At 43.7% G+C, this 23,643-nt stretch overlaps 1 protein-coding gene across 1 annotated transcript in view; it reads left to right on the top strand.

Moving 5' to 3' along the window:
- Positions 1-23,643, top strand: part of ankfn1 (ankyrin repeat and fibronectin type III domain containing 1) — a 78,044-nt gene that overhangs the window by 6,464 nt on the left and 47,937 nt on the right. The window contains exons 5-6 of the mRNA XM_060037253.1: positions 5,487-5,827; positions 20,494-20,531. Of these exons, the coding sequence (XP_059893236.1) occupies positions 5,487-5,827; positions 20,494-20,531 (379 nt within the window). The remainder of the gene's footprint in view (positions 1-5,486; positions 5,828-20,493; positions 20,532-23,643) is intronic.

Raw genomic sequence — 23,643 nt, 5'->3', positions numbered from 1 at the left:
CGTTTGTATCCAATGAATGGCTTATTGGAAGGTCCTTTTGCTATATCTGTATGGATTTCACTGAAACAAATCGATGGAAGTTATGGACCAAAGCTTGGAGACACATTCTTATAAAAGTATTCAATATTTGAGTTTGAAGATTCGGCTCTCCAAATGGCAAAACAAGCCTTATCTTTTCAAATAATAAAATTTGGCAATGGTCTTCATCAATTGTCAATAAATTCACTTGGTAGATGACCATCAAAAGTTATTGGGAAACAATCTCACTCCCACATGCACACATGCACATACCCAAGTGTACACACATGCGCACACGCACATACCCAAGGGTACACACATGTGCACATTCCCAAGTGTAAACACACACGCACACATACCCAAGTGTGTGCACATGCTCACTAGGGTCCCGTTTGTCTGGACAGAGTTTCACAGTGTTGACATTTAGCAAGTGTCTCCTCACCCCACCCTTCTGGAGAATGATAATGCGCTTCCTGTTGGGACCGATTAAACCCACAGTCATCTCATCTTCCCCCCCCATCCCTCATCCCCCAGCATCCTTCTCCCCCTCCTCCCTCCATGAATACAGCTTTGTTTCTCCTCTTCCTCTTTCCTGGTCCTCGTCTAATCTTTCCATTTCTGTAGTGTTGCTGTTGGTGACCAGCTTTTTCTTTTTATAATGGCATACTCTGCTTTGTAGTGTGTGTACATGAACAGTTGGTCTTGACTTCCAGATTGTTGTAAGGGGTGGAAATACTGATATTATTTTAAGAATACATCTCGGAGGGATGTGAGGATAGTTCCAGAGAATGGTTGATTGTTTAAGTATTATAGTACTGTTTCTGTGTAATCTTTAAATACACGTTATAATACATATTATGTAATCCGATCCCGTGATTAAGTTCACCCCAACAGTCCTCCAAACATTTTCCTCCCTTGTTTTGATCTTATGCTGTTGTTACTTGCATTAGACGTCAATGCTCAGCAATTCTGACATCCACCGCTAGAGGGGGCTGTGACTTAAGCGGCGAATCGGAGCAGAGGGGATAACGGCGGGAAGGCTGCGTGTTGATCGGTTCAAGAGGTTGTCCACGCACCGTGGTTAAAGTGTTCAAATTTGCCAGTGTCATGGAAACTGAACCCAATGTTCCGTTCTCTCTTTATCCCTGGTTTGAAGGCAGAAATTCACGATAGCTTTCAAATCATTGAGTGAGAATTTGTTTGTGAATTCTTCTCATTATATTGGGTGCAAGAAGAATGACAAGAATTATGCGCTTGAAATTATGTTATTTTTTACATTTATTAACAGCTTCGAAAACAATATTGCCTAGCTCCCCCTGAACGATTTAGCTGCATTTCAGCACAATTGAACTGTCACCAGAAGGTTCTTAAAATTAATCTTTATTGAGGGGACGAAAAAAAGATGTTTAAACCAATTAGCAGTTCAATATAACCTGCGTAAATCAACCAGACTGCCTTGGTGCATGTACATGCTTGCACATATTACTGCTGCACTTTCCCTTCGCCTCAGATGATGATCTAATTCCAGATATTGATTTTATTGTAAGGGGGGGGGGGGCTAAACAAACCGATGTGTGTGTGTGTGTGTGTGTGTGTGTGTGTGTGTGTGTGTGTGTGTGTGTGTGTGTGTGTGTGTGTGTGTGTGTGTGTGTGTGTGTGTGTGTGTGTGTGTGTGTGTGCGCATGTAGTGTCACCGCTCCTCCGTCTATCTGTACCTCTGTCAGAGGAACTCTGGGAGGAGTAGTTCATGCAAATGAGTGCATACCAAAATGTTGTCTCGCTGTGCTCCGTTTTCCTTGTGCCTTAACCCTGCCATTCATTTTTTATTTTTTTATTTGTCTTATATTCACTATTGATCTGCTTCTCTCTCTCTCTGTCCCTTTGTGTTGTCCTTTCAAAAAGCCACTATGTGTGAAATCCCCCACAGATTTGATCGTCCTTTCTCTTTCACGGCATTGTCTCTTCTTTATTTCCCTCTGAAGATGAAGAAGTGAATTGTCTATGAGCTCTAGCTACGGGGCGCAAGTCAGTTGGAAGTATGATTCCTAAAACAGGATATTGTTTTGAAGAGGTTGCATAATGACACATTGTGTCATCTTAGCGTGATGTTTGGAAGCTATTTTCATATCCTTTCTTGCTGTGTGTGTGTGTGTGTGTGTGTGTGTGTGTGTGTGTGTGTGTGTGTGTGTGTGTGTGTGTGTGTGTGTGTGTGTGTGTGTGTGTGTGTGTGTGTGTGTGTGTGTGTGTGTGTGTGTGTGTGTGAAGTCTTATCCCCCACCACACAACGTCATAAATGAACAAAGTGCATTTCCCTGAGGTGCAACTTTGAGCGCAAGACGGAGAGAGAATTGGTAGAAAGAAAGTTGAGGGTATGTATCAACAACTTCTCGCTGTCCGTCTTGTCGTTCTGTGTTCTGTCCTTGTGGCTCTCGACCTCTTCTTTTACCTTCCACCTGTCTCTCCTTCCTGTGCCATATCTCCCCCCCGACCCCCCCCCCCCCCCCCCCCCGGTTCTGTGACTGCACTGGTGCAACAGTTGCCATGGAAACCGTCTCCGCAGCTCTCAACCACTGTGTCGACAGGATTTTGTTTTTTTTGTTTTCGAGATCTAATACCATGTTGCCAAACACAGTCCCGGCACACAACAGGATGTGACTGATTACAGCTCATCAGTTGTTGTTGTTTTTCCTGCTGTTTTTAATCTTTTGTGTTTTGTGAAACATCCTAGCCTTACGTAAGCTGACCTTTTTTAAGAATATTGATATCCTTCCGTGAAGGTCAGATGTCTAATTAACGTTGTGTAAACCAATGTTAAATGAGTGTTTCAGCTAATGAACTCCATTTCATTAATTCTGTTGAATAAATTTTTCTATAAACTGTAGTGAAATAACTGCAATGCCGCCCACAACTTCACAGAGGCTGAACTCATCCTTTGATTCAGCTGGAAAATGAAACAATGTAAGCATTCATTTTTCATAAACTGAGAAAGAAAATAAGATACATAGGATTTGGTTCCCATAGGCAGCACATATTTAGCATTGCTACTTGTTAAATTAATTAAAAGTGAACACCAATACACAAACTATTGTGTAATAGTTTTAGTCAATGTGATGCATCACATTTAATGATAAAACAGTTTATTTCTAACAGCAACATCGGATGATCTAATTCTGGTCATATCGCAACTCGCCATTTAAACAGTTTTACATGATTATAGTCTGTACTCTGTAGTTATGATTATAGTTATGATTCATAGGCAGTCTCTCAACATATCGAAGCGGGCTATTTATCTGCATAACCTATTTTAATACATTCTCAAGGATCGGCCAACACAAATATCCATTAATTTCTTTATTTTTCTTTTGAGCTTCTCGACCTCGCTCATTTCTCCACTTCCCGGGAAGTGAATCTGCACACCCATACTGGTGATTCTGACCCCTTCACTGCCCAACTAGACATAGGTGAAAGTCAGTCCGTTTTACAGTACCTAGCCAATCCAAAAAAGGTCACCCTTTTTCAGCCAGACAAATGCTTTCTATCGAAGGTGAATTCAGATGCGTGTCACGAAGGAGCAGGTTGGGGGATTTCCTACTTGCTCAAGGATGTCTATTGTTAGACAAGTGGAAAAGGAAAAGAATACCATACATCTATCCTGGACCTGTGTACATACTGTACAGTAGTTCAAAAAGTGCAGAACATGACCTGTATGTCGACAGAGACTTCCTGTCTGATCCTATGGCAATCGTGAGAGCACTCACAATTACCGAAATACCCTATCTTTATTACATGAACTACCACTCTGCTTTGACCCCTAATGTAAGACTGAAATATCCATTTAGATTCCTTTCAAAGAAATCAGTGTAAAGAGTACAAGGTTTCCATATTTGTATCAGTTATACGTTTGATTTGTTTTGCTACATACACAGATGAGTCAGATAATCACAGTGATGTGACATTCAGGAGTTGCTACTTATTCCAATATTCGGCGGACAGGATGAATGCTATTGAGGGACTGCAGAGCAATTAGTGTATTAATCCCCACGGCCTCCTATGCATTTTTAATGCATGCAAGCCTGCCGATACCACACGCTGCTGTACCACACACGCAGACACACACACCTGAACCTGATACGTTCCTGACCTGTAGCCACCCACGGTGTCCTGCATGCGCTAGCAGCCTGTACACTCATTCCTGTAAAGAGGATACTGGAGAATGCAAACGCACACAAGCTCACTCACAAATTCACATCTACAGGCAGGCTGGCCTTTTTAATCATGTATAAGTCTCAATGCAAACGCAGGAACCTACAACAACATCAAGTCATCTCGGGATGCACCAGTATGCATAAAGTCAATGATTGAAGAGCATATACTCTTACTATGCACACATGGAGTACGGAGACGTATATCTATAAACACACACACCCCCATTGTAGTTGAAATATAAGTATGATAATGAAATTATTGATAGCCATTTTATTTTTCTGAAATAAAAACAAGAGAAATGTAATAATAAAATCAGTTCGAGCAAAAGTATTTGTTTGAAAGAAGTACAATCTTGTGTGTGAAACTCACAGGTCCATCTGACTTTGTTTGTGGCCTTTGTGTTAGCTCTAGCCCCAATTGCAAATGGTGGAGCTGCTTGATCAGACATTGCAGTCAAAGCGTTGTCATCCCTTGGGACCCTCACTCCCACGGCATCAGACCTCGCTCCCAGCGCACCCTGTTACGTGTGTGTGTGTGTGTGTGTGTGTGTGTGTGTGTGGCTGTTACCACCATCAAAGGACATTGGCTACCCGAGTTTCAACTAAATATTGACCTGTTTTTCTGGTCAATTCAAATGTCGATATCTTCTCTCAGTTCCTTCATAATAAAACCTGTAGAAAGAACTTTTCCACAATCCACACTTTGGCCTTCAAACAGAATCGTAGGACAGGCCATGTGCAGCTATCCCTGTGTTTTGAACCATGAATGTTAAGAAAATGCAACTGCAATGTGCCAACGTTTTTTATTATGCTGCACATACCAAAATCATCTAAAACTAGAACACTCAATTCCCTATACATAACAACAACTTGTGTGTCGTTGTGTGTGTGTCACTCTATAGAGTGTGTGTGTGTCCCTAGATGTGTCTGTCGGTTGGTCTGTATCTGTGTCTGGGTGTGTGTGTGTGTGTGTCTTTCATTTCTTTCACAGCTCATTGAGTTAGCTCCCGGCCCACAGGGATGCAGCTCCCCTATTCGTGTGTGTGTGTGTGTGTGTGTGTGTGTGTGTGTGTGTGTGTGTGTGTGTGTGTGTGTGTGTGTGTGTGTGTGTGTGTGTGTGTGTGTGTGTGTGTGTGTGTGTGTGTGTGTGTGTGTGTGTGTGTGTGTGTGTGTGTGTGTGTGTGTGTGTGTGTGTGTCATAAGGCTGTCCATTGTCACCTGGACGGTGTATGATAACGGCCAGTGTCTCTGGTTTCTCCTCAGGCTCCGTTCTGCGTGACTTCGGGGCCCTGGAGCCGTCTCCTGTGTCGGGCCCCGGGGCCAATGGGGGGACAGGAAGACCAGCAGCAGCACGAGGAGGACGAGGAGGAGGAGGAGGAGGAGGAAGTAGAAACCGAGTTGCGAGTGGAGGAGGAGGAGCGGCGTCAACGGCGTCGTCATCGACGGTGGAACCGGCGGTCCCGGCGAGATCTGAGGATCACGCGGCGCTGCGGAAGGCGGTATCCGTTGACGACCGGCTGCTCAGGCCGCCTGGCTGGGACCTGCAGCAGGCCGGGTTCCTGGGTCACCTGGAGAAGGGCAGGAAGAAGCTCCGCGGCATCCAGGTGTGTGTGTGTGTGTGTGTGTGTGTGTGTGTGTGTGTGTGTGTGTGTGTGTGTGTGTGTGTGTGTGTGTGTGTGTGTGTGTGTGTGTGTGTGTGTGTGTGTGTGTGTGTGTGTGTGTGTGTGTGTGTGTGTGTGTGTGTGTGTGGGTAATTTGTGTCATGATGCATTAATGTAAACGGGTAATACGGTTATATGCATTGATACTGAAAGTGTGAATTAAGTGTGTGTATGTGCATTGGGGGGGATTAAGTGTGTTTCAGGGCATACATGTTGCACAATTTGTGACTTATAAGTGTGTGGTGTGTGTGTGTGTGTGTGTGTGTGTGTGTCGTTTTTGTCAGCTTCACTGGAAGTCTGACGCTAGCCTTGTTGAGAATTTAGATGAGCTCCATTCCTTTTTCTGTAGTCCAATTCTCTTTAGCTGCCCCCAGCCACCCTTCGTAGTGCTCAAATACAGAGGGAACACAACGCACGCCACACACACATGCACACACACACACACACACTGCGGTGAGTCAGTTTTGTCAGACTATACTTTGGCAGCACTGATGTTAACTTGGAAAAAGATTCACACCATCTGTGACTGAATGAATCATCGAGCAACAAGGACATGTTTGGTGTAGACTGACGTTGGTCTCCAGATGTAGCGATCTTTTTTAAACTTTTGGCCCAGAATCAGTTTATTTTTCTCTGAATGATACTTCTGTCCTATCGTTGTTCTGTTATGTAATTTATTATTCTTCAAAGCCTTAGTGTGTAGAATTTAGCAGCAAGGAGGTTACAGATTGCAATCAACTAAATAGCCCATCTCACCCCCTCCTTTACAACCACTGCGTAGTATTCTGTTAGTAGGTATTTCTGTTTTGCAAAAAATACATACATTTATTCCTTATATGAGGAATTTGGTTTTTGATCCATTGTGATCAAAACCCTTGTTACAGGCTTTATGTATGATTATTATTATTATTATTTCTTAGTTGATAGATAATCGTTATCTATCAAAGAGGCTCTGGGTACCGTGCAAGAGCGAAGTCTTACCTATCATTTGAGGGTCATTTGTTGGAAAGGCCATCGCCGTCCGTCAGATGTAAGTGAAATTCGCTGTGAGAACGTGTCTGGTTGACTGCGCCTGCCTCTGTATGATTCGATTTCAATTCTGACCGTTGCCTGCGGCTTATTGACTAATAAGGACACTTCTTCCCTGATTGATTTTGGGATGCAACACTCTGAGAAACGAAGGAAAGAAGTAGAGTGGCATTGGGCATGTTTTGAGTCGATAATTCTGGAGATCGTGCTCACTTTTTTTTTGCTCTCTGCATTATGATATCGTCATCTGTTGAAATGCCGTGAGCCAGTCGGTACAGACGGGTTATAAACCTTCTCCCAGGAGTACATTGATCATATGTCTTGTATGTTCCCCCACATAGTCCGCTGTGCCATTATGCCACTAAAACAAGACCCTCATTTAGAGAAAAGAGGAATAAAATACGTTCAGCCCAAAACACATTATTTTAATCTCAGTGTTTGAATCCGACCTGAGCCAGGGGGTTCACTTACACTTTGAGGTAGGGCAGCAGCAGCAGCCGTAGCATCTCCACCACCCAGCTACCGTTTAGCACCAAGATGGAGCCAAGATGGCTGCTCGGTGCGCAAGGCCAGTGGGCTCAGCGGTGGTGGTGGCCTCCTACAGACCAGTGCTAGTGTCTAGGAGGCCACCACCAACGCTGTGATGTGGGTGGTAACTGGCTACTTTGACCTTTCCTGCCCCTCCTGAATAAGTGGGTGGAGTATCGTGCCTTATTTTAGATAAAAGGGTGGGGTCCGTCTGTGGGAAACGTGCATATGTTTGTGGTTTGTCTATTTAGGCAACAGTTCCCTAGTTCTTGGCTGTGTAACTGTCCCCCCCCCCCCCCCCCCCCCCCCCCACACACACACACACACATACAGGTCTCTCATGTGGTTTCTGGAGCCATTGCCTGTGCAAGGTAGAGGAAAAGGTACACTGGTTCTAAATGTCTGTTTTCCTTTTTTTGTGGTTATTTTTGCATCGTGTGTTTTGGTCGTGTCTTAACATAAACCAGCCTGCTGCTGTGGTGGTTGGAAGGTGTGTGTGTGTGTGTGTGTGTGTGTGTGTGTGTGTGTGTGTGTGTGTGTGTGTGTGTGTGTGTGTGTGTGTGTGTGTGTGTGTGTGTGTGTGTGTGTGTGTGTGTGTGTGTGTGTGTGTGTGTGTGTTTCTCATGTCATCGAGGGTCCATGGTGAATTCTCTTCTAGAGAGCTTGTTAACCTAAATATACCTTCTATTAGTGTCCTTTTGTTAGTGCATTTCTTTCAAATTTTTGGGTTTGTGTGAGGCACAAGAAGACTGCTTGTCACAAGAATGTTTCCACTGCCATAGATATGAGGGGGTCATCCCCAGGTCATCATGTTCTGCTATGTTAAGAAGCTAAAGAGCTGTGCAATTATATCATCATCATCATTTCTGCATTTGAAGGGTCAATGCCAGAATGAAGCAAGTTCCTTCAGAAAAAATCCTTATTGGTGATAACTAAAGGTTCTTTTCATATTAGTTTTGTGCATATTGACGTCCATTCTTAGCCACTGATTTAGACATTTTAATGAAATGTCACTTGCGTAAATGTGTTCAATTTTGTGTTAAATAACCCCAAAAAATGTATTGACTTATTGGTTTCAAATTTTCAAATAAATGGCTATAATGGCCAATTATAAGTGTCAATTAATTGTCACATTGGGAATTATTAGGTTATTTCCACACACATCATATTCCACCACAAACCTCAGTGTTACTGGGAAATTTTAACTTGGAACAATACAAATCCTATGACTGCTCCTACTTAAATCATGGTTATGGCTCTTCTGTCTTATTTTAAATAATCTATGATTTAGTGCTGTCACATTTTTGGAATATTTCAGAGAAACGTCTTCTAGAGCGGCACAAAATCACTCTCACTGTTTCTTCCTATTTTTAAATGTGCCCGAAACCAGGGCTGGACTGGGGACATTTTTCAGGCCGGGCATTTTTAACCAAGAGCAGGCCACCACCAGGTATTGACGGGGAAAAATGTAAGCGCGCTGTGTGACAGCGTGGGTTTTTTCCCCAACTGCTTTTGACATGCGTACCCCTTAAGCCTTTTTGTCACACCATGAGTACCCCTTCACTCATGCAATGACTATGCTGCACACATTCGTTAATTTATCCACATACCCCCTGCAGTTTGCTTGCGCACCTCAGGTGGTATATGTACCATATACCCCTTGTTGGGAATCACTGCCTTAAACGATCAATGTGCACTAGGAGACACAAACATTTTAACACTATGAGAAGCATTATGAAAAGTTCTCCCAAAATACTGTTAGGCTTATCAAAAGTATGATCTATTGACCGTAGGTCACATTACTTTTTAGATGTCATTTCTTTCAACCTTGTTACTTAAATTTAAGTAAAGGAATTATATTAAAAAATATTAATTAATTCATTTTAGTTAATATAATTATAATAAATGTAATACTGTAGGCTAAACTATGAATAATATATCATTACTTGTGTGATACAATGCATTATTAAAGCAAGAAATGACTGGATGACTCAGGGAAGCCGTCATACCACACACCAGCAGACGCCACCGCATCACAGACGGTGCAAAACAGCAAGCTTTTACTTCGTAAGGCAGACGCACGACAGTCACACAAACAGAATGAAGAATAAAGAAACAACCTGGCGGCAGCCACCGCGACAGTCACACAAATGCAATGAAGAATAAAGAATAAATAAACAACCTGGCGGCAGCAGCGTTGTAACTAGCCATGCACACAATTACAAAACGTAATTGGCCTGCCCCTCACCTCATTGGCCCAGGCTTCAATCAATCATGATAAAGGGCAGATCTGCCAGTTTAACTTGCATTAACTTGAATTGACGTTAATGTGGCCTGCATTGAAGTTAACGTGGCCTGCTACGTTAGACGCGAGTTTGGCATGAATAAAAAAATAAATAAAAGGCTTCAGGCCACCGGGCATATGCCCGCCATGCCCTATGCCCAGTCCAGCGGTGCCCGAAACAATAGTGACTCAATGAGGTTGTTAAAAGTAATCGTTATCCCACTGCTTTTATTTTGAAGCATAAAAAAAGAAAAAAAAAAGAGAACGTAGCTTGGACGATAAAAGTAATACCTTTCCTTTTTCTTACGAAAATAAAGAAACCCCTCATTATCAAACCAAGTGTTGACTGTTAAAGTTTGACAAACTAGTTGACTCTGAATGGAGTGTGATTTTTATTGAAAATCAAGGACAGCCCCAGGCACATTCTTACCATATATTTTTCTATTTAGTATTATTTCTTCCTTGGGTGGCTGCCATGGCGTGAGATGAGCACCAGAGAAGGCCCGGCGTCAGCACAGTGACAGAAATGTTCTCTCCCTCCCTCTTCCATCCATCCCTCCCTCTTCCATCCATCCATTTGCCAATAGAAAATCCTTCCTCTTGCCTACTTGGTATTTGCCTTTGGCGTTGTAAGAAAACGAAGACTTTTCTTTCACCAAGTTATTTCTTGAAAGTTGGATGGTGCATCGGGCAGGGTGTGTGTGTGTGTGTGTGTGTGTGTGTGTGTGTGTGTGTGTGTGTGTGTGTGTGTGTGTGTGTGTGTGTGTGTGTGTGTGTGTGTGTGTGTGTGTGTGTGTGTGTGTGTGTCAGCAGCAGGTGGTGGCCAGGTTGAAAGGGGGAGGTGGATGGGAGTGGGGCGGGGGCTGCATTATGTAGGAGGGACTGCTGGTTCCTGTTCTCTGGTCCTCTCGTTAGAGCGCTGGCCTCGTGGGGCCCCCATGGGGCCCCCATGGGGCCACGGGCTGTTTCCGCAGTAAAGTGAGTCAAATGCTTTTCTTTCAGGGAATCGTGCGTCTCCTGTTTTGTGAGGCTGTTTTGAGTTTTTTATATCGAAATGTTATATTTATTCGCTGCCTTTTCTCCTCTCTTTCTCTTCTCCTTCTGTCTACTACCCTCTGCTCTATTTCCTCCTCCTTCTCTCTTCTCTCAAAGGCGTATTTATTTATTTTTATTCACACGTAATGATTTCCAATAACTGCTCCGACAGCAGCCATGGTCCAGACACCCAGACCATATTTTATTTTTAATCCATTTTTGATTTGCTTTTATGGACAGAACAGTTGATGCTCATTTGTTTTGCGCGTTGGACGTGCCAACTCGGCGGTGCAGTTGTAGTGCCGTTTCTCCCCTCCAGGTGGCCCTACAAACAGAGCGACTGCAGGGTGCATGTCTGGATGCTTTGAAGTATCCAGACATGTGTTTTAGCTTTATCATTTCAACTTGGCCATTGAGCCCAATGTAAAGAGCACAGCTGTATCGATATCTTAGTAAATCAATGCAATCGGTCTGAATGGTTTCATGACTTTTCTGAAGGGTGTGCACACATCTCTGAGAGTCTGACCGTGTTCCCCTGTGCTGGACCACTCGATGAATGTAGTGGCTACCATCCGAGTCAGAGGACGTAGTTAAGACAAACGTTTCTGAAGGGCAGAAGGAAAGTAGGTTTGAAGTTAAAGGGAATTAAACATATAAGACCCCTGCTCAGAATCAAACCCGTCTCTCCATCAGGTGTACTGCCACCTAGCCGGTGAGCTCACCAGCTCAGTGTTGAGCCACCAAGCCCCCCCCCCCCCCCCCCCCATGCTCCCTGTTATAAAACAAGCTCTCCCTTCCGAAAGTCAACTGCTGCTACCTGGTGAAAGGCCCCCCCCCCCCCCACCCACTCCGTAGTGCGGTGTGTCCCCCAGGGGCTGACGTCTCCATCGGGGCTGACAAAATGCTGCGTGGCCCGTGAAGGCCTTAAGGGGGCATGCTTGACTTTCACAAAAAGAGTGTATTTTAGGAGTCCCTCCTCAGACCGCTAGCCACTCTTCCCCTGCTCCAAGGCCTCCGGGAGAGCGAAGGCAAGGTGCTTATACTCAAGGTCTCTCTGCCTTAGGATGGAGCTGTCAATCGTTTGGTTTAAGCATGTGAAGCAGCACCAACTCAATCCTCTGTATAGCGAACCTGATATTTCATTGTTTTCATTACACTGGGATAAAGATGGAGCTGGACGGAGCTTTTTACTGATTTTAGAAATATCTCAAATGTTAACATATTTTTGGTTAGATATTCCAGATATTTTGTACTTGCTAGGTCGTATAATATATATATGGATTTATTTCTGATGATATCATTTGTGTATTGAATATATTTAAATATATATGTTATGAAGGTAATTGAGGCAAACAAACCTGCACTTGTCCTCTTACACATTGTATGCGTACTGTTTACCTCCGGCTATACCACCAGATTTGTCTTCATATCACCTTGCTGTCTTTGAGTTTATTTATGTGCACGCACGCACGCACGCACGCACGCACGCATGCACACACACACACACGGTGCTTTAAGTATTCAAAATCCCACAGGCCTCATCGTATCCGGGCACATGTCAAGCAATGCACTCTGAACATCTATTACTCTGAAACCTCCGTGGGTTTAGCCCAGCGAGAAATATTGGCGCTATAAATTCAGACTGCCATCTTATTAAGCCTAATCCTTCAGAACAACATGTGTACACACACACACACACACACACACACACACCATTTCAAAGCACACCAACAGAGCAAGAAAGGATATGAAAATAGCTTCCAAACATCACGCCAAGATGACGTTTGATTTCGCTTGCCCGAACTCTTCGATTCCCTCCTCCCTCTTCTCCCCTTCCATCCTTCACTTTGTCTCTCATTTCTGCATTTCAAAAGCGCATACTTGCCTTGATGCCCTTTTCTCCAGCCCTAGTGAAAGTATGAGTGGTCTGTGAAGTTACCTGTGCAATTTGTGGAATAAGGGGTGAACCTTGACTAATGCCCACTGATAATATTAAGCTTATTCACACTCTCAATCTATTGTTACAGCCGATTCAACATTTGAAAAAACCCTTTAGATGAACCAAACAGAATTTAATTTCAATCAGCCAGATACAGATTGTTAAATTGATTCTCTCCATTTCTGACATTACCTATTTGTGGTCATTGCTTAGGCTACTCAGGCTATACTGTTCATTATCAACATTCCAAATTTCCTTTTCAATGTGGGATAAACCCTGTGTGTGTGTGTGTGTGTGTGTGTGTGTGTGTGTGTGTGTGTGTGTGTGTGTGTGTGTGTGTGTGTGTGTGTGTGTGTGTGTGTGTGTGTGTGTGTGTGTGTGTGTGTGTGTGCGCGCGCAAGAGCAAGAGCAAGAGCTCTGTCTTGGTGTGGAGTCATGGCCGCCCCCCAGCCCACCATGAATCACACCCACAACCAGTCAACACGTGATCATGATCCCGGACGCACCCACAACCAGTCAACACATCCTCCCAACCAGTCGCTCAGTCAGCCAATCACCTGACAACTGGGGCCGGGACTCCTGACCGAACCCAACCTATACTATTAATAATGCCCTCCTCCGGATCAGCTGACCGCCAGGAACCAATCATCAATTCATCATGTCTGGCATTTGAGTTAGTGCCAGCGTTTCAGGGAGCGTTTCATCACTGAGCCATTCAGTCCGTCAGTACGCTTTGTTAGCCACACCTATTCATTCTCATGCGTCACTCACCACTGCTAGTCTTTGAGCCGTACAGCTAGCCAGCCAGGCGTTCGGCCACTGAGTGCTGCGGAGGGTGCCAGCGCTGGGGGTCTCTGCCAGAAGGGGGGGGGGGGGGGGGGGGGGAGCCATGAATGCTTGCATTGCTGGGCCTAATTAGCCCGCGGGAGGGGGTTGGGTTGGAGGTGGTGGGTAGGGGGGGGGTTGAGGCCCTTACAACCGCAGTACAGTGCAGCTACTGACCGATATCAAAATAAAACCTTGTTCAATTAGCAAAGTGATAAATCGGTGGGGGGGGGGGTATATTGTGTGTGTGTGTGTGTGTGTGTGTGTGTGTGTGTGTGTGTGTGTGTGTGTGTGTGGCCTCGTGTCTGTTGTTCATGAGCCTAGATGCCTGAGAGTGCTTAACCATTAACCAGTTAGCAGCCTGTTATTTGACGGGTCAGTTCTATTATGACAGATGGAGGATGAGTGAGAGTTGCTACTGGTTACAATTACAATTACAATTAGGGCATTTAGCGGACGTTTTATCCAAAGCGACTCACATCGGTTAACTGACACATCATCGGGTTACATCGGGTTACTGACACTGATCATCATCATCATCATCATTCTCTTCCTCTTCCTCCTCATCAAGTAAACCGGTGTCATTCAAAACTTGGCCAATATTTAATTAGACCAAATCAATCCTGCCCATAGGTCTCCTTACTTTATGGCACACAGTGTATATGTGTGTGTCTGTGAGACAGCTCTAAGAGTAGTTACTCTATGATTACAGACCCTTTCTTAGGTCCATCCTGGTCATTAATGTGAATGGGTAATAAACTATTCTCTGTGTTTCATTGGTTCTGGTTGTTTATTTTCAAATCTGTTCAATCTGTCTCTCTACTGCTGTCTCTTTACAATTCTCCAATCTATTAAGTCAACGGTAACAAAAATGATTTGCAATCATAAAAAGGTTTGCACAGCGGAAGAGGAATATGGATTTTTCTCTCCATGACGACGGGTCAGCAGTGATGTGTGGCATTTGAGAGATAGAGGTGAACCATCAAACGACGTCAAGCGAGCTCATCACTCTCAGGCATGCAGGCTCATGAGCAACGGACACACACAGCCTGTGGCCACAGACCCACGCACACAGACATACGCAAAGACAGACAGACAGACAGACAGACAGACAGACAGACAGACAGAGCCCATCCAACCTTGCTTGGCGCTGTATCATCGAGACGGGGACGACAAAGGTTAGCCCCTCCTTCGCAGCCAATTGAAGGGTATTAAGGAGTGGGGGTAAAGTGTCTTCCCTCCACGGCCCATCCTCAGAGCGTGCACCTGCCCAGCGAGGGCTGGTGGTGGGCAGAGGGCGGGCCGACGGACCTCCAGCATCAAAGCTGGAGGACGGAGCCCTCAGAGGGCAGCCATGCAGAACATGCTCAGACACTTGACATTCAGCCAAAAATCAATGGGGAGGGAGGGGGAGGGGGAGAGTTAAAAAGGGATAGAGAGCATCAGGGAGAAGGTGTGAGTAAAGTGTTTTGGAAAGACAGCAGAGGGGGAGAGAAATAGCACTGTTCACGCCGCAAGTCTGAGTGCTCTATTCAGATTTATTGCTCAAAAGTTGTGTCATTAACCCGCGTACGCAAACTCACAATATCAAAGATGACACACGCAGCAGGCGGTTCTACGAGGCAGAGTCTGAGTTTCGCTTTCATTTTTTAATTGGATGTGCAGTGGAAGAGAGCATGATCATAAGAAGTTGAAAAAGATGGCTCTTTGTGGATCACTCCAGTAGGACGGCGTGTGTGGATGTGGAGTCGTAGCCAGGTGTGGGCGGATCATGCTGTGCATGTCTTCACGGAAACGCTTTGAATCCAAAATGCCAGCATGTCAAGGGCTACTTTGAATGACAATACTACCCTTAATGACTATGTTCACCTCCTCTCCACTGACCACCTCAATCGCAGATGTCTTCTGTGTTTGTATTCAGAGAGGGACTCCAGCCAGAGCAGAATTTGGACAAATGCTGATCTAGACTGATGTTCATGCTGAGGTCACATGGCAAAAATGTGACCTGGCCTGTACCTTATTCAGGAAGAAAGTGGCCATGTAAAAGTGGCCCAATTTAGAATTGAAAAGATGTGCTGTTCACACTGCACTGAATATCAGATTTGAGTCGCATATTGTCCAAAAAATGTATAAAAGGATTTGGGCTTATTTGCTTGTAGCGAGACCTGCAACGAGGCCTTGGAGAATGAAACAAGAGAAGGAGATGGAGAAACAAAGGCTGCAAGAGCGTGAGAGAGGAAGCGGGAATTCAGACCCAAACCGCTTCATATAAGAGAGAGAGAGAGAGAGAGAGAGAGAGAGAGAGAGAGAGAGAGAGTTAAAAGATGAGGGAGAAGAATAGAAGAGATGCAGTCGTTACGTCATCTAGTACACAAAGAAAATACTGCGGTTTTGATAGCGATGAATAAAGGAGGATGTAGCGCAGAGCAAAGAATGGATTGTCGATCTCGGGGTCATAACCACAAATGGAGAGGGCAAGGTGCTTCTATACAGGATCAAACTGGAGGATGACATAACCATGACGTGTGTCCATGTAGGAAACTCTTGTAGAATCTGATATTTGAAGAAAAATAGCCAGCCGCCTTACGATTAAATGAGTACAGATAGCACCATCATCGTTTTGTTATTCATCAGCCGGTTTTATCAAAGTGAAACACGGAGAATTCAAATGCATCTCATTAAGGAGGCTGCGAGCGCCTGATTGGCTGCGTGCCTCAGGAGTGCTCGTCAGCCTAACGAGTCCTCGCAACACTCCATTCCAAAATCAGCTTTCACAGATGCTCATCATTAATTAGCGACCCCTCCGAGACGGGGGGGAAAACGGGAATTGAACACCGTCTCGGTACGGCCTTTACAAGCGCGGACACCTCTGAACCTGGATAATGTACGGTTTCCATCATGTAGCGTCCGTTTCTGTAACTTGTGTGTGTATAAGGATAAATGTTGAGATTATTTCGTTTTAATTCTTCATTTTATTTTTGATGCAGCCATAGCGTTGCCTTTTTGGTGTCCTTTATATTGAAGTGTCATTGAGATAATTCATTGTCATGTGCAAGAGATGATCTGAGGACACACTCAAGGGTTAATGAGTGTTATGTTTGAAACTCGCTGACGTGTTGTAGATGGAGCCATTCAATGAAATCCCACCAGGCGTGACCTGCTGTTTGAATGGTGTCGGGTCGGCCGCTATTTAGATTATAACATTATGGTTATGCAGTAATGTTTGAAAGGCACTAGGCAGTGGCAGAGGGTATTAAATGTAAAAAGCTAGATGACGTTCATAATTCAACATTTTGCCAGAAACTTTCAACACTAGATGTTTGAAGCGTTCCATATGGTTTGGTTTGAAAACTTTAAACCCAGGTCTATATTAGGCTTGAGTTAAAAGTTGTATAATAAATAAATAAAAATATCATTCTTGTGTCTAAGTCTAAGGATTTTAATAAACTTGATAAAATAAGTTGTTGAGGCAATTTTGACCGAAATCTAGGTTAATAACAACCGTAGATGGAACACAATGAACACACACACACACACACACACACACACACACACACACACACACACACACACACACACACACACACACACACACACACACACGCACACATGGTACGTTGCCCTCACACTCCTAGGTTCCGACTCGTTGAGGATCAATCTGTCCTGGGAGCAGCCCAGCGTGCTTCCTACTTGTCATCTCCCAGTGGTTCCAGAGGAACATCTCCGCTCCTTAATCTCTTCCACGCCTCTGTGGTGCCATAGTGCTCACGACTCACCAGTCACGACCGTCCCCCCCCCCCCCCCTTTAGCCTGACACACTCATTTATGTAATGCTCCTCCTGTGCCCTTATGTGTGTGAGTGTGTGCTGTCGGCTCAGTGTGTTCGTTTTTGTGTGTTTGTGTGTTTTACTTTTTGTGTGCGTGTGTACTGGTGAACAGCAGTTCAAAAGTGCTTAACAAAGCGGAGAAATGGAGGTCATGTTTGATGCTGAGGCATGTCAGTGAACACGGAGAGGCATCATGATGCAGTTGTATTCATTATCATTTTATTCAGATCTGACAGTGTTGAATGTTCAGCTGTGAAGGATCCCGCCTCTATGAATGTTTAGTCACAACACTTCTATCATCAACGTGGAGCCTCGCCAAATGCAGCCTCGTCTCCAGAGTGTCAACCATTCGAAAACAACGTGACGACCACATCATGACCACAGCATAGTGTGTGTGTGTGTGTGTGTGTGTGTGTGTGTGTGTGTGTGTGTGTGTGTGTGTGTGTGTGTGTGTGTGTGTGTGTGTGTGTGTGTGTGTCTGTTCCTTTGTCACAAATAGCCTGCTGTTTTTGTGTGGCGTATGTGTGGGTATTTGTGTGGGTGTGTGTGTGTGTTGCACGCAGGCAGGCGCTCTCCATCCCAGTGACTTCCTTGCACAGCTGCCCGCTGGTTGGCTAATGCTCTCAGCTGGGCGGGGCATCTGTCTCTCCCAGAGCCGCTGTTGGCTGTCTCTGCATGCTGCTCCTGCCTGCATGAGTGCACTCCCTCCTGGGAGGAACGCCATCAGAGACAGCAGAGAGGAGGGGAGGTATTCCAGTACAGGGACACGGGGCAGAGTCGTGATGCACTGGTTCATTACAGGACTTTGTTGAATACTCGATTCTGATGGGGTCTATTATGGCTTTCAGCGGTCGTTGTTGTTGCTAGATAGCGTGCTGCTGCTATGAACAACAGGCCTATGTTATTGACGCTGTTTTTGATCATAGACACTGGAGGACCCGGGTTCTATCTTAAGAAGAAAGCTAGCAAGCGAGTTTGTGTTGCTCTAGCTCCAACCCTGGAACTGAATTGGCAGAAAAAAATTGTCGGAAGAAATAACATTTGTCAATCGATAACATAATTTTCTGTCGTTATGTTTTGTACGATATATTTTTTTTATTGCTTTAGTAAGTAGCCATGTAATAATAAGAATCTGGGTCCATCTTGGTTCATTCCACAAACTTGAAAAACTAGATTTATTATAACTGTTACCAAAGGTTACTTCCCATAACACCTGGAGAGTCTTTCCCCGAGGCGCTGCCAATCAAAGTTCATTTCAATATTCTAAAATATTTCAAAACACGGGAGGCCTTTACTCATCGCAACTTTTAATCTTGACATCATTTGAGACATTTCTGGCCCCAACACCCCTGGTAAGAGTCACTGGGTCTGACCCCCCCCCCCCCACACACACACACACACACACACACACACACACCCTGTGCTAAACTAGAGCTGACTCCCAGTCCACCATCTGATTTCACTTTGGATTGAAGATTTGTCTAAATATTTTGCTTACTTTTGCATAAAGGACAACAGGAATGCAGCAAAATCTATTTCTTATATTTTATGGATAATTATATGTAACAGCTAAGATTTTATTTTTTTCTGTTTTACTATTTAACAGCTTGTTTCAAGGTTTATACTCTTTAGAAAATGTGGAGGCATCGCACAACTCATGTTCCGCTCCTGAAAAAATGACAGAAGGTTGGAAAAGAGCTTTTGTTTCTGCTGGGTTTGAGATGAGTTCATTTGGGTACTAGACTTTTGTTTGACTGTTTATTGAAGTACTGTTTACGGGCTGGGGACCAAATCAATATGACATTTGGACCCTATGTTAATTATAAAAAAAGAAAAGAAAAACATAATTGTTTTTCTCCAACGCAAGCCAGCCTTGCCCACCGCCCTTGCCTCTTCTCTCTTTTTCTGAATCCTCTCCTCTTTGGTCTCAATGCATTTGCGGATAAATCAGAACCGCCTTTTCAATTTTGTTCTTTGTTGATATCTTTCAGAAACAGAGTAAAAAAGTAGTTAAAAAAAAGTTTATACGTTTCATTTCTTCAACTTACCTGCTACTAAATTGCATGTACCTGAATGCACTGAGAAAGGTGAAAAAGTGGCTCATAAAATGATCCTATACAGAATACAGTATTTCAACAAGCCTGACTACTGGGAACACAGATGAGCCCCTGAAAGAGGATTGCTCTTTGTTCATTCATATTAGATAAACATGGAAGAATTTGATTGACACTTCTTCCGAGAAGCTGCAGTGTTCTGTAATGACATACACCATTTGGCCTGTGGCGTTATCTGATTGGTGTTGTTGGTGTTCTAATATTGACACTAGCTAGATGGGACTCTGACACTGAGGCCAATGAGGAAGTGAACACCAATCAAACTTTCCCGAGGTGGATTGTTATTAGCCATGTGCATGGCGGAATGCTACCCTGAGCAGGGATTTTCTTTAGCATGGGACTTCCACACAGCCTTAAAAATGTTTTGGAAGAAATGTCCCGAAGCTTATTTAAAGTTAGCTATCGACATAGCTATATCTCTAACATGGTCTTCAGTACGCTCTCGTACCATTGTTTTGTTACCATTTCTGTTTAGTTTTGACTCTACAGCCTTTGAGCTAACTTTACAATCCGCTCTGAAAATTTGGTGCAGGTTCAACGGAAAGAAAACACTCCATATGCTGTTCGCACCGACCAAATCCATGTAGGCTTGAACTCATGCAAAAGTTGTGTTTTTAATTGAACAGCTCATGGCTCTGTGTCTCCCAGGTGGTGGAGAAGGAAACATAAGGCAGGCAGGGATGGCAGGTAAAAGTATCTATTCAGCACTCCCACGACGGCAGCACTCTTTTATGTAGTTGTAGTTCCATTTCAAATAACGATGAAGAAAGGTTGTTTATTTAGGGTTTTCTCACTCATCATATAATGGATTCAATGCAGTGAGTGCGGGTTGGTTGGATGAATGGATGTTTGAATAGGTGTTCATTCCCTTATCCTAACCCTGGATTTGTCTTATGTAACACAGTCATACAGGTTTCTTGAATAGTTGAACATTTGCATAATTATGTTCTGTTCTGTTCTGTCTGTCTGTCTGTCTGTCTGTCTGTCTGTCTGTCTGTCTGTCTGTCTGTCTGTCTGTCTGTCTGCAGAGTCTAGGGACGACCGGCCGCTACGAGACAAAGAAGAAGTAAGTACAGTGACCTTTTACCACCTCGCTTTGTTTGTCCCAGTCCGATAAAAACAAATGTCAAACACTGATTATTGATCACCAAAATAAAACATTCTTCTATTCATTTTATTTGATTCAGTATGCATGTTTTTTTTTTTTTTTTTTTCATTTTGTTTATAGTGCCGGCACTTTCCAGAATCAATGGCCTTCTCTTCGCCTCCTTTAGGGTGTTTTATTCATTCAGCGGTCAGTGAAAAGCGTGGGAAACCCTGAATAAGCCTATTGATACTTGAAAGGGTTTGAGCCACGCAATCGACCAAATAATGAGGCACCATTGATTTAAACAATATTTAACACGTATTATACAATATGATTTGTGTACATAAAATATGTATGATCCACAATCAATGGACGATTCGTCTGGTCGGACGAATCAGAATCGACCATGCAAGATCTTAGTCGAGGCAGCCCCTAGTGAGTACTAACGTTACATATGGTTGGAAAAGCCACAAGCACGCACGCACGCACACGCACACGCACGCACATCAAAGACACTAACGGGCCCATGGCAGACATCAAGAATGATGGCCCCACCTGGTAAAGTGTTGCCATGGCGATAAAGGGAAAGGAAATAAAGTCAGGTGTATGACTGAACGCACTGAACGCAGAGTGAGAGAGAGAGAGAGAGAGAGAGAGAGAGAGAGAGAGAGAGAGAGAGAGAGAGAGAGAGAGAGAGAGAGAGAGAGAGAGAGAGAGAGAGAGAGAGAGAGAGAGAGAGAGAGAGAGAGAGGTTATGATTGGCAGAGGTCATATTCTGAGAGAGAGAAGAGGGCAGAAATCATAGGAATCATAAGCAGCAATGGCAATCCAGGCTTACATATTGGGTTCTCAATCTCTGGTTCACGCCCCCATGCCACTGCCACCAGATGACCTTTTAATGGCCGCCAGATAGAGTGTTTCTTCAACCTTAGAGAGCACAGAGCTTATTACGGATGCATCCTTTCAGGTAACAAATGCTTTCCATCCCCCCAAACCACAGCAAGCAAAGGAAGGTCAAAAAATATTTTTTCAGATAATCGGACCACTATGAGGTCCTTCATTGATCACCTTTGCATTAAATACTATGCAAATGTTAGGTGGTGTTGCTGGTAAGACAAACGGAGGGTTGATTGACTTTTTGAAATTACGGCAATTGCGCCGACAAATAATGTGGCATAATGATGCAACCGGCTTCTCATTGTTGTTGTGAATCCCCTCTTCTGATGAAAGCCTTGCATGAGACAGAGCGAGAGGGCCGACGTGCACAAAGCTTTGTATTTAGCCAAATCTATCGATGGTGTTTGTGTGTGTTTGTCTCTCTCACTATGTATAAATATATCTGTATGTAGGTGAACCATGTCTTTGTGCCACTTCCAAATTCGACTTTCTATCTATATTTTTTTTCACGAGACAAAAGATACAACAACAACAACAACAACAACAAATATAACCGCAACTGGTGATTAACGGGGTCCAAGCAAAATTAAAAGTCAGGAACACACTAATGGAAGATGTATAAATATAACAAATAATTATGAAGGAAAGATGTTGATGAAGATGTTCCACTTAATGCAATACTGTGCCTCGGCTTTCAGGTGAGCTGCAAAGCAATGGCCGAATGTCATGTTCAGCATGCTATAATCGGGATTCGAGCTCTCAACCTGTAAAAATTTTTAGAGCAGAAGACCACGGAGAAAAATATGTATCTGATTCTAGAGATTAATATTCTGAAAGAATTTTAAATCCAGGTCAATCTGGTGAGGAGAAATAAGCCTAATTCATGATCTTTTACAATAGCGCCACCTTTGGGTGCAGTACCACAATTTGGGTTTATGGGTAGTGGGGGTTATTGGTAACCATACCTGAAAATTTCAAGAGTTTTCGATTTACGGTATAGGCTGCAGTATGACTTTTACAGAATTTGGGGTAAAAAAATAACGTTACAGAAACAATAGGGAACCAAGCAGCTTTGCTGCTCGGACCCCTAAGACATATAGACACAAAAAAGGAGGGGGGGGGGGGTGCTCACCCGGAACCCTCTGCGATAATATCTTCAATATTGAGATTCCTAAATTATATACATTACAAAGCAATGACATCTGATACATACAACTTAGTTAGTTAGTTTTTTCCCAAATGTTCTCTTACAGTTAGTCACAGTCCAAAACACCAACAAAAATAACAGACCATTTCCGTGGGCAATGTACAAATCCGACTTTAGATTAATAATTGAAAGCCTGTGCAATGTTTTGTTCTTATCATTTGCTTTGGCGTTCCTACAAATTAAAAATATTTGGTCTCTGATTGATGAAAAAAACTTCTGTGTTAAAAGCGTTAGCTTTATTAAGTCGTCAAGCCACATTTGGATTAGTGCTGTCCCCTCCTGATTGCACCAGATCCTGCTCATATTAATCTAGGAAAAGTGACCAACTCTTGTTTTCAAAAGCGGACCAGAGTTGGTTGGTTTGGTACACACCAGAGTCGGAATGAACCCCAAACAAACCGTACTATCAGCGGAAATGCTAAAGGGTTTGATTTAAATAAACTGATCAGGTGAAAGCACCCTCAGTTTATTTGCTTTGTGGCTGTGAGTGCTTGTTTCTTTTTGTTCAATTCTAAAACCTTGATGAGCTTTGTTTCGGTCCCCCCTCATCAGGCCTGTGTTGATAGTGTGATAGCCTCAAGCATTAACTCAAACTTACTTCTACAACTGTTTCATGGTTGGATTTTGAACTCACTTCTGGGAATCAATCTATTAATAAATAAATAAATTCCACAGTGCAGAAACACTATTATCCAAAGTGACCTATAGTGAACCTTAAAAAATAGAGGGAGAAAAATTCTCAGAAGTACACAAAAGAAACATTGGATTTCTCTGAATACAAGGTGTCAAGCGCTCTACTGGCATACCATGGGCTTCTCTGTGGTTATTTTTCAATATCAAATATTTTGGTTAAACATTTTGTACTCTTTGGGCGACCGGTACACTATCCGATGGCTGCATCTTCATGCTGTTTTTGCTGGAACTTGCAACTTGCAACCGTGAAGCACAAACCTAATGCCGTCGAATGCTGTCGACTAGAAAACAACT

Source organism: Gadus macrocephalus, chromosome 18 (assembly GCF_031168955.1).
Source record: "Gadus macrocephalus chromosome 18, ASM3116895v1".
NCBI lineage: Eukaryota > Metazoa > Chordata > Actinopteri > Gadiformes > Gadidae > Gadus > Gadus macrocephalus.
This window is presented reverse-complemented; position numbering and strand designations above follow the sequence as displayed.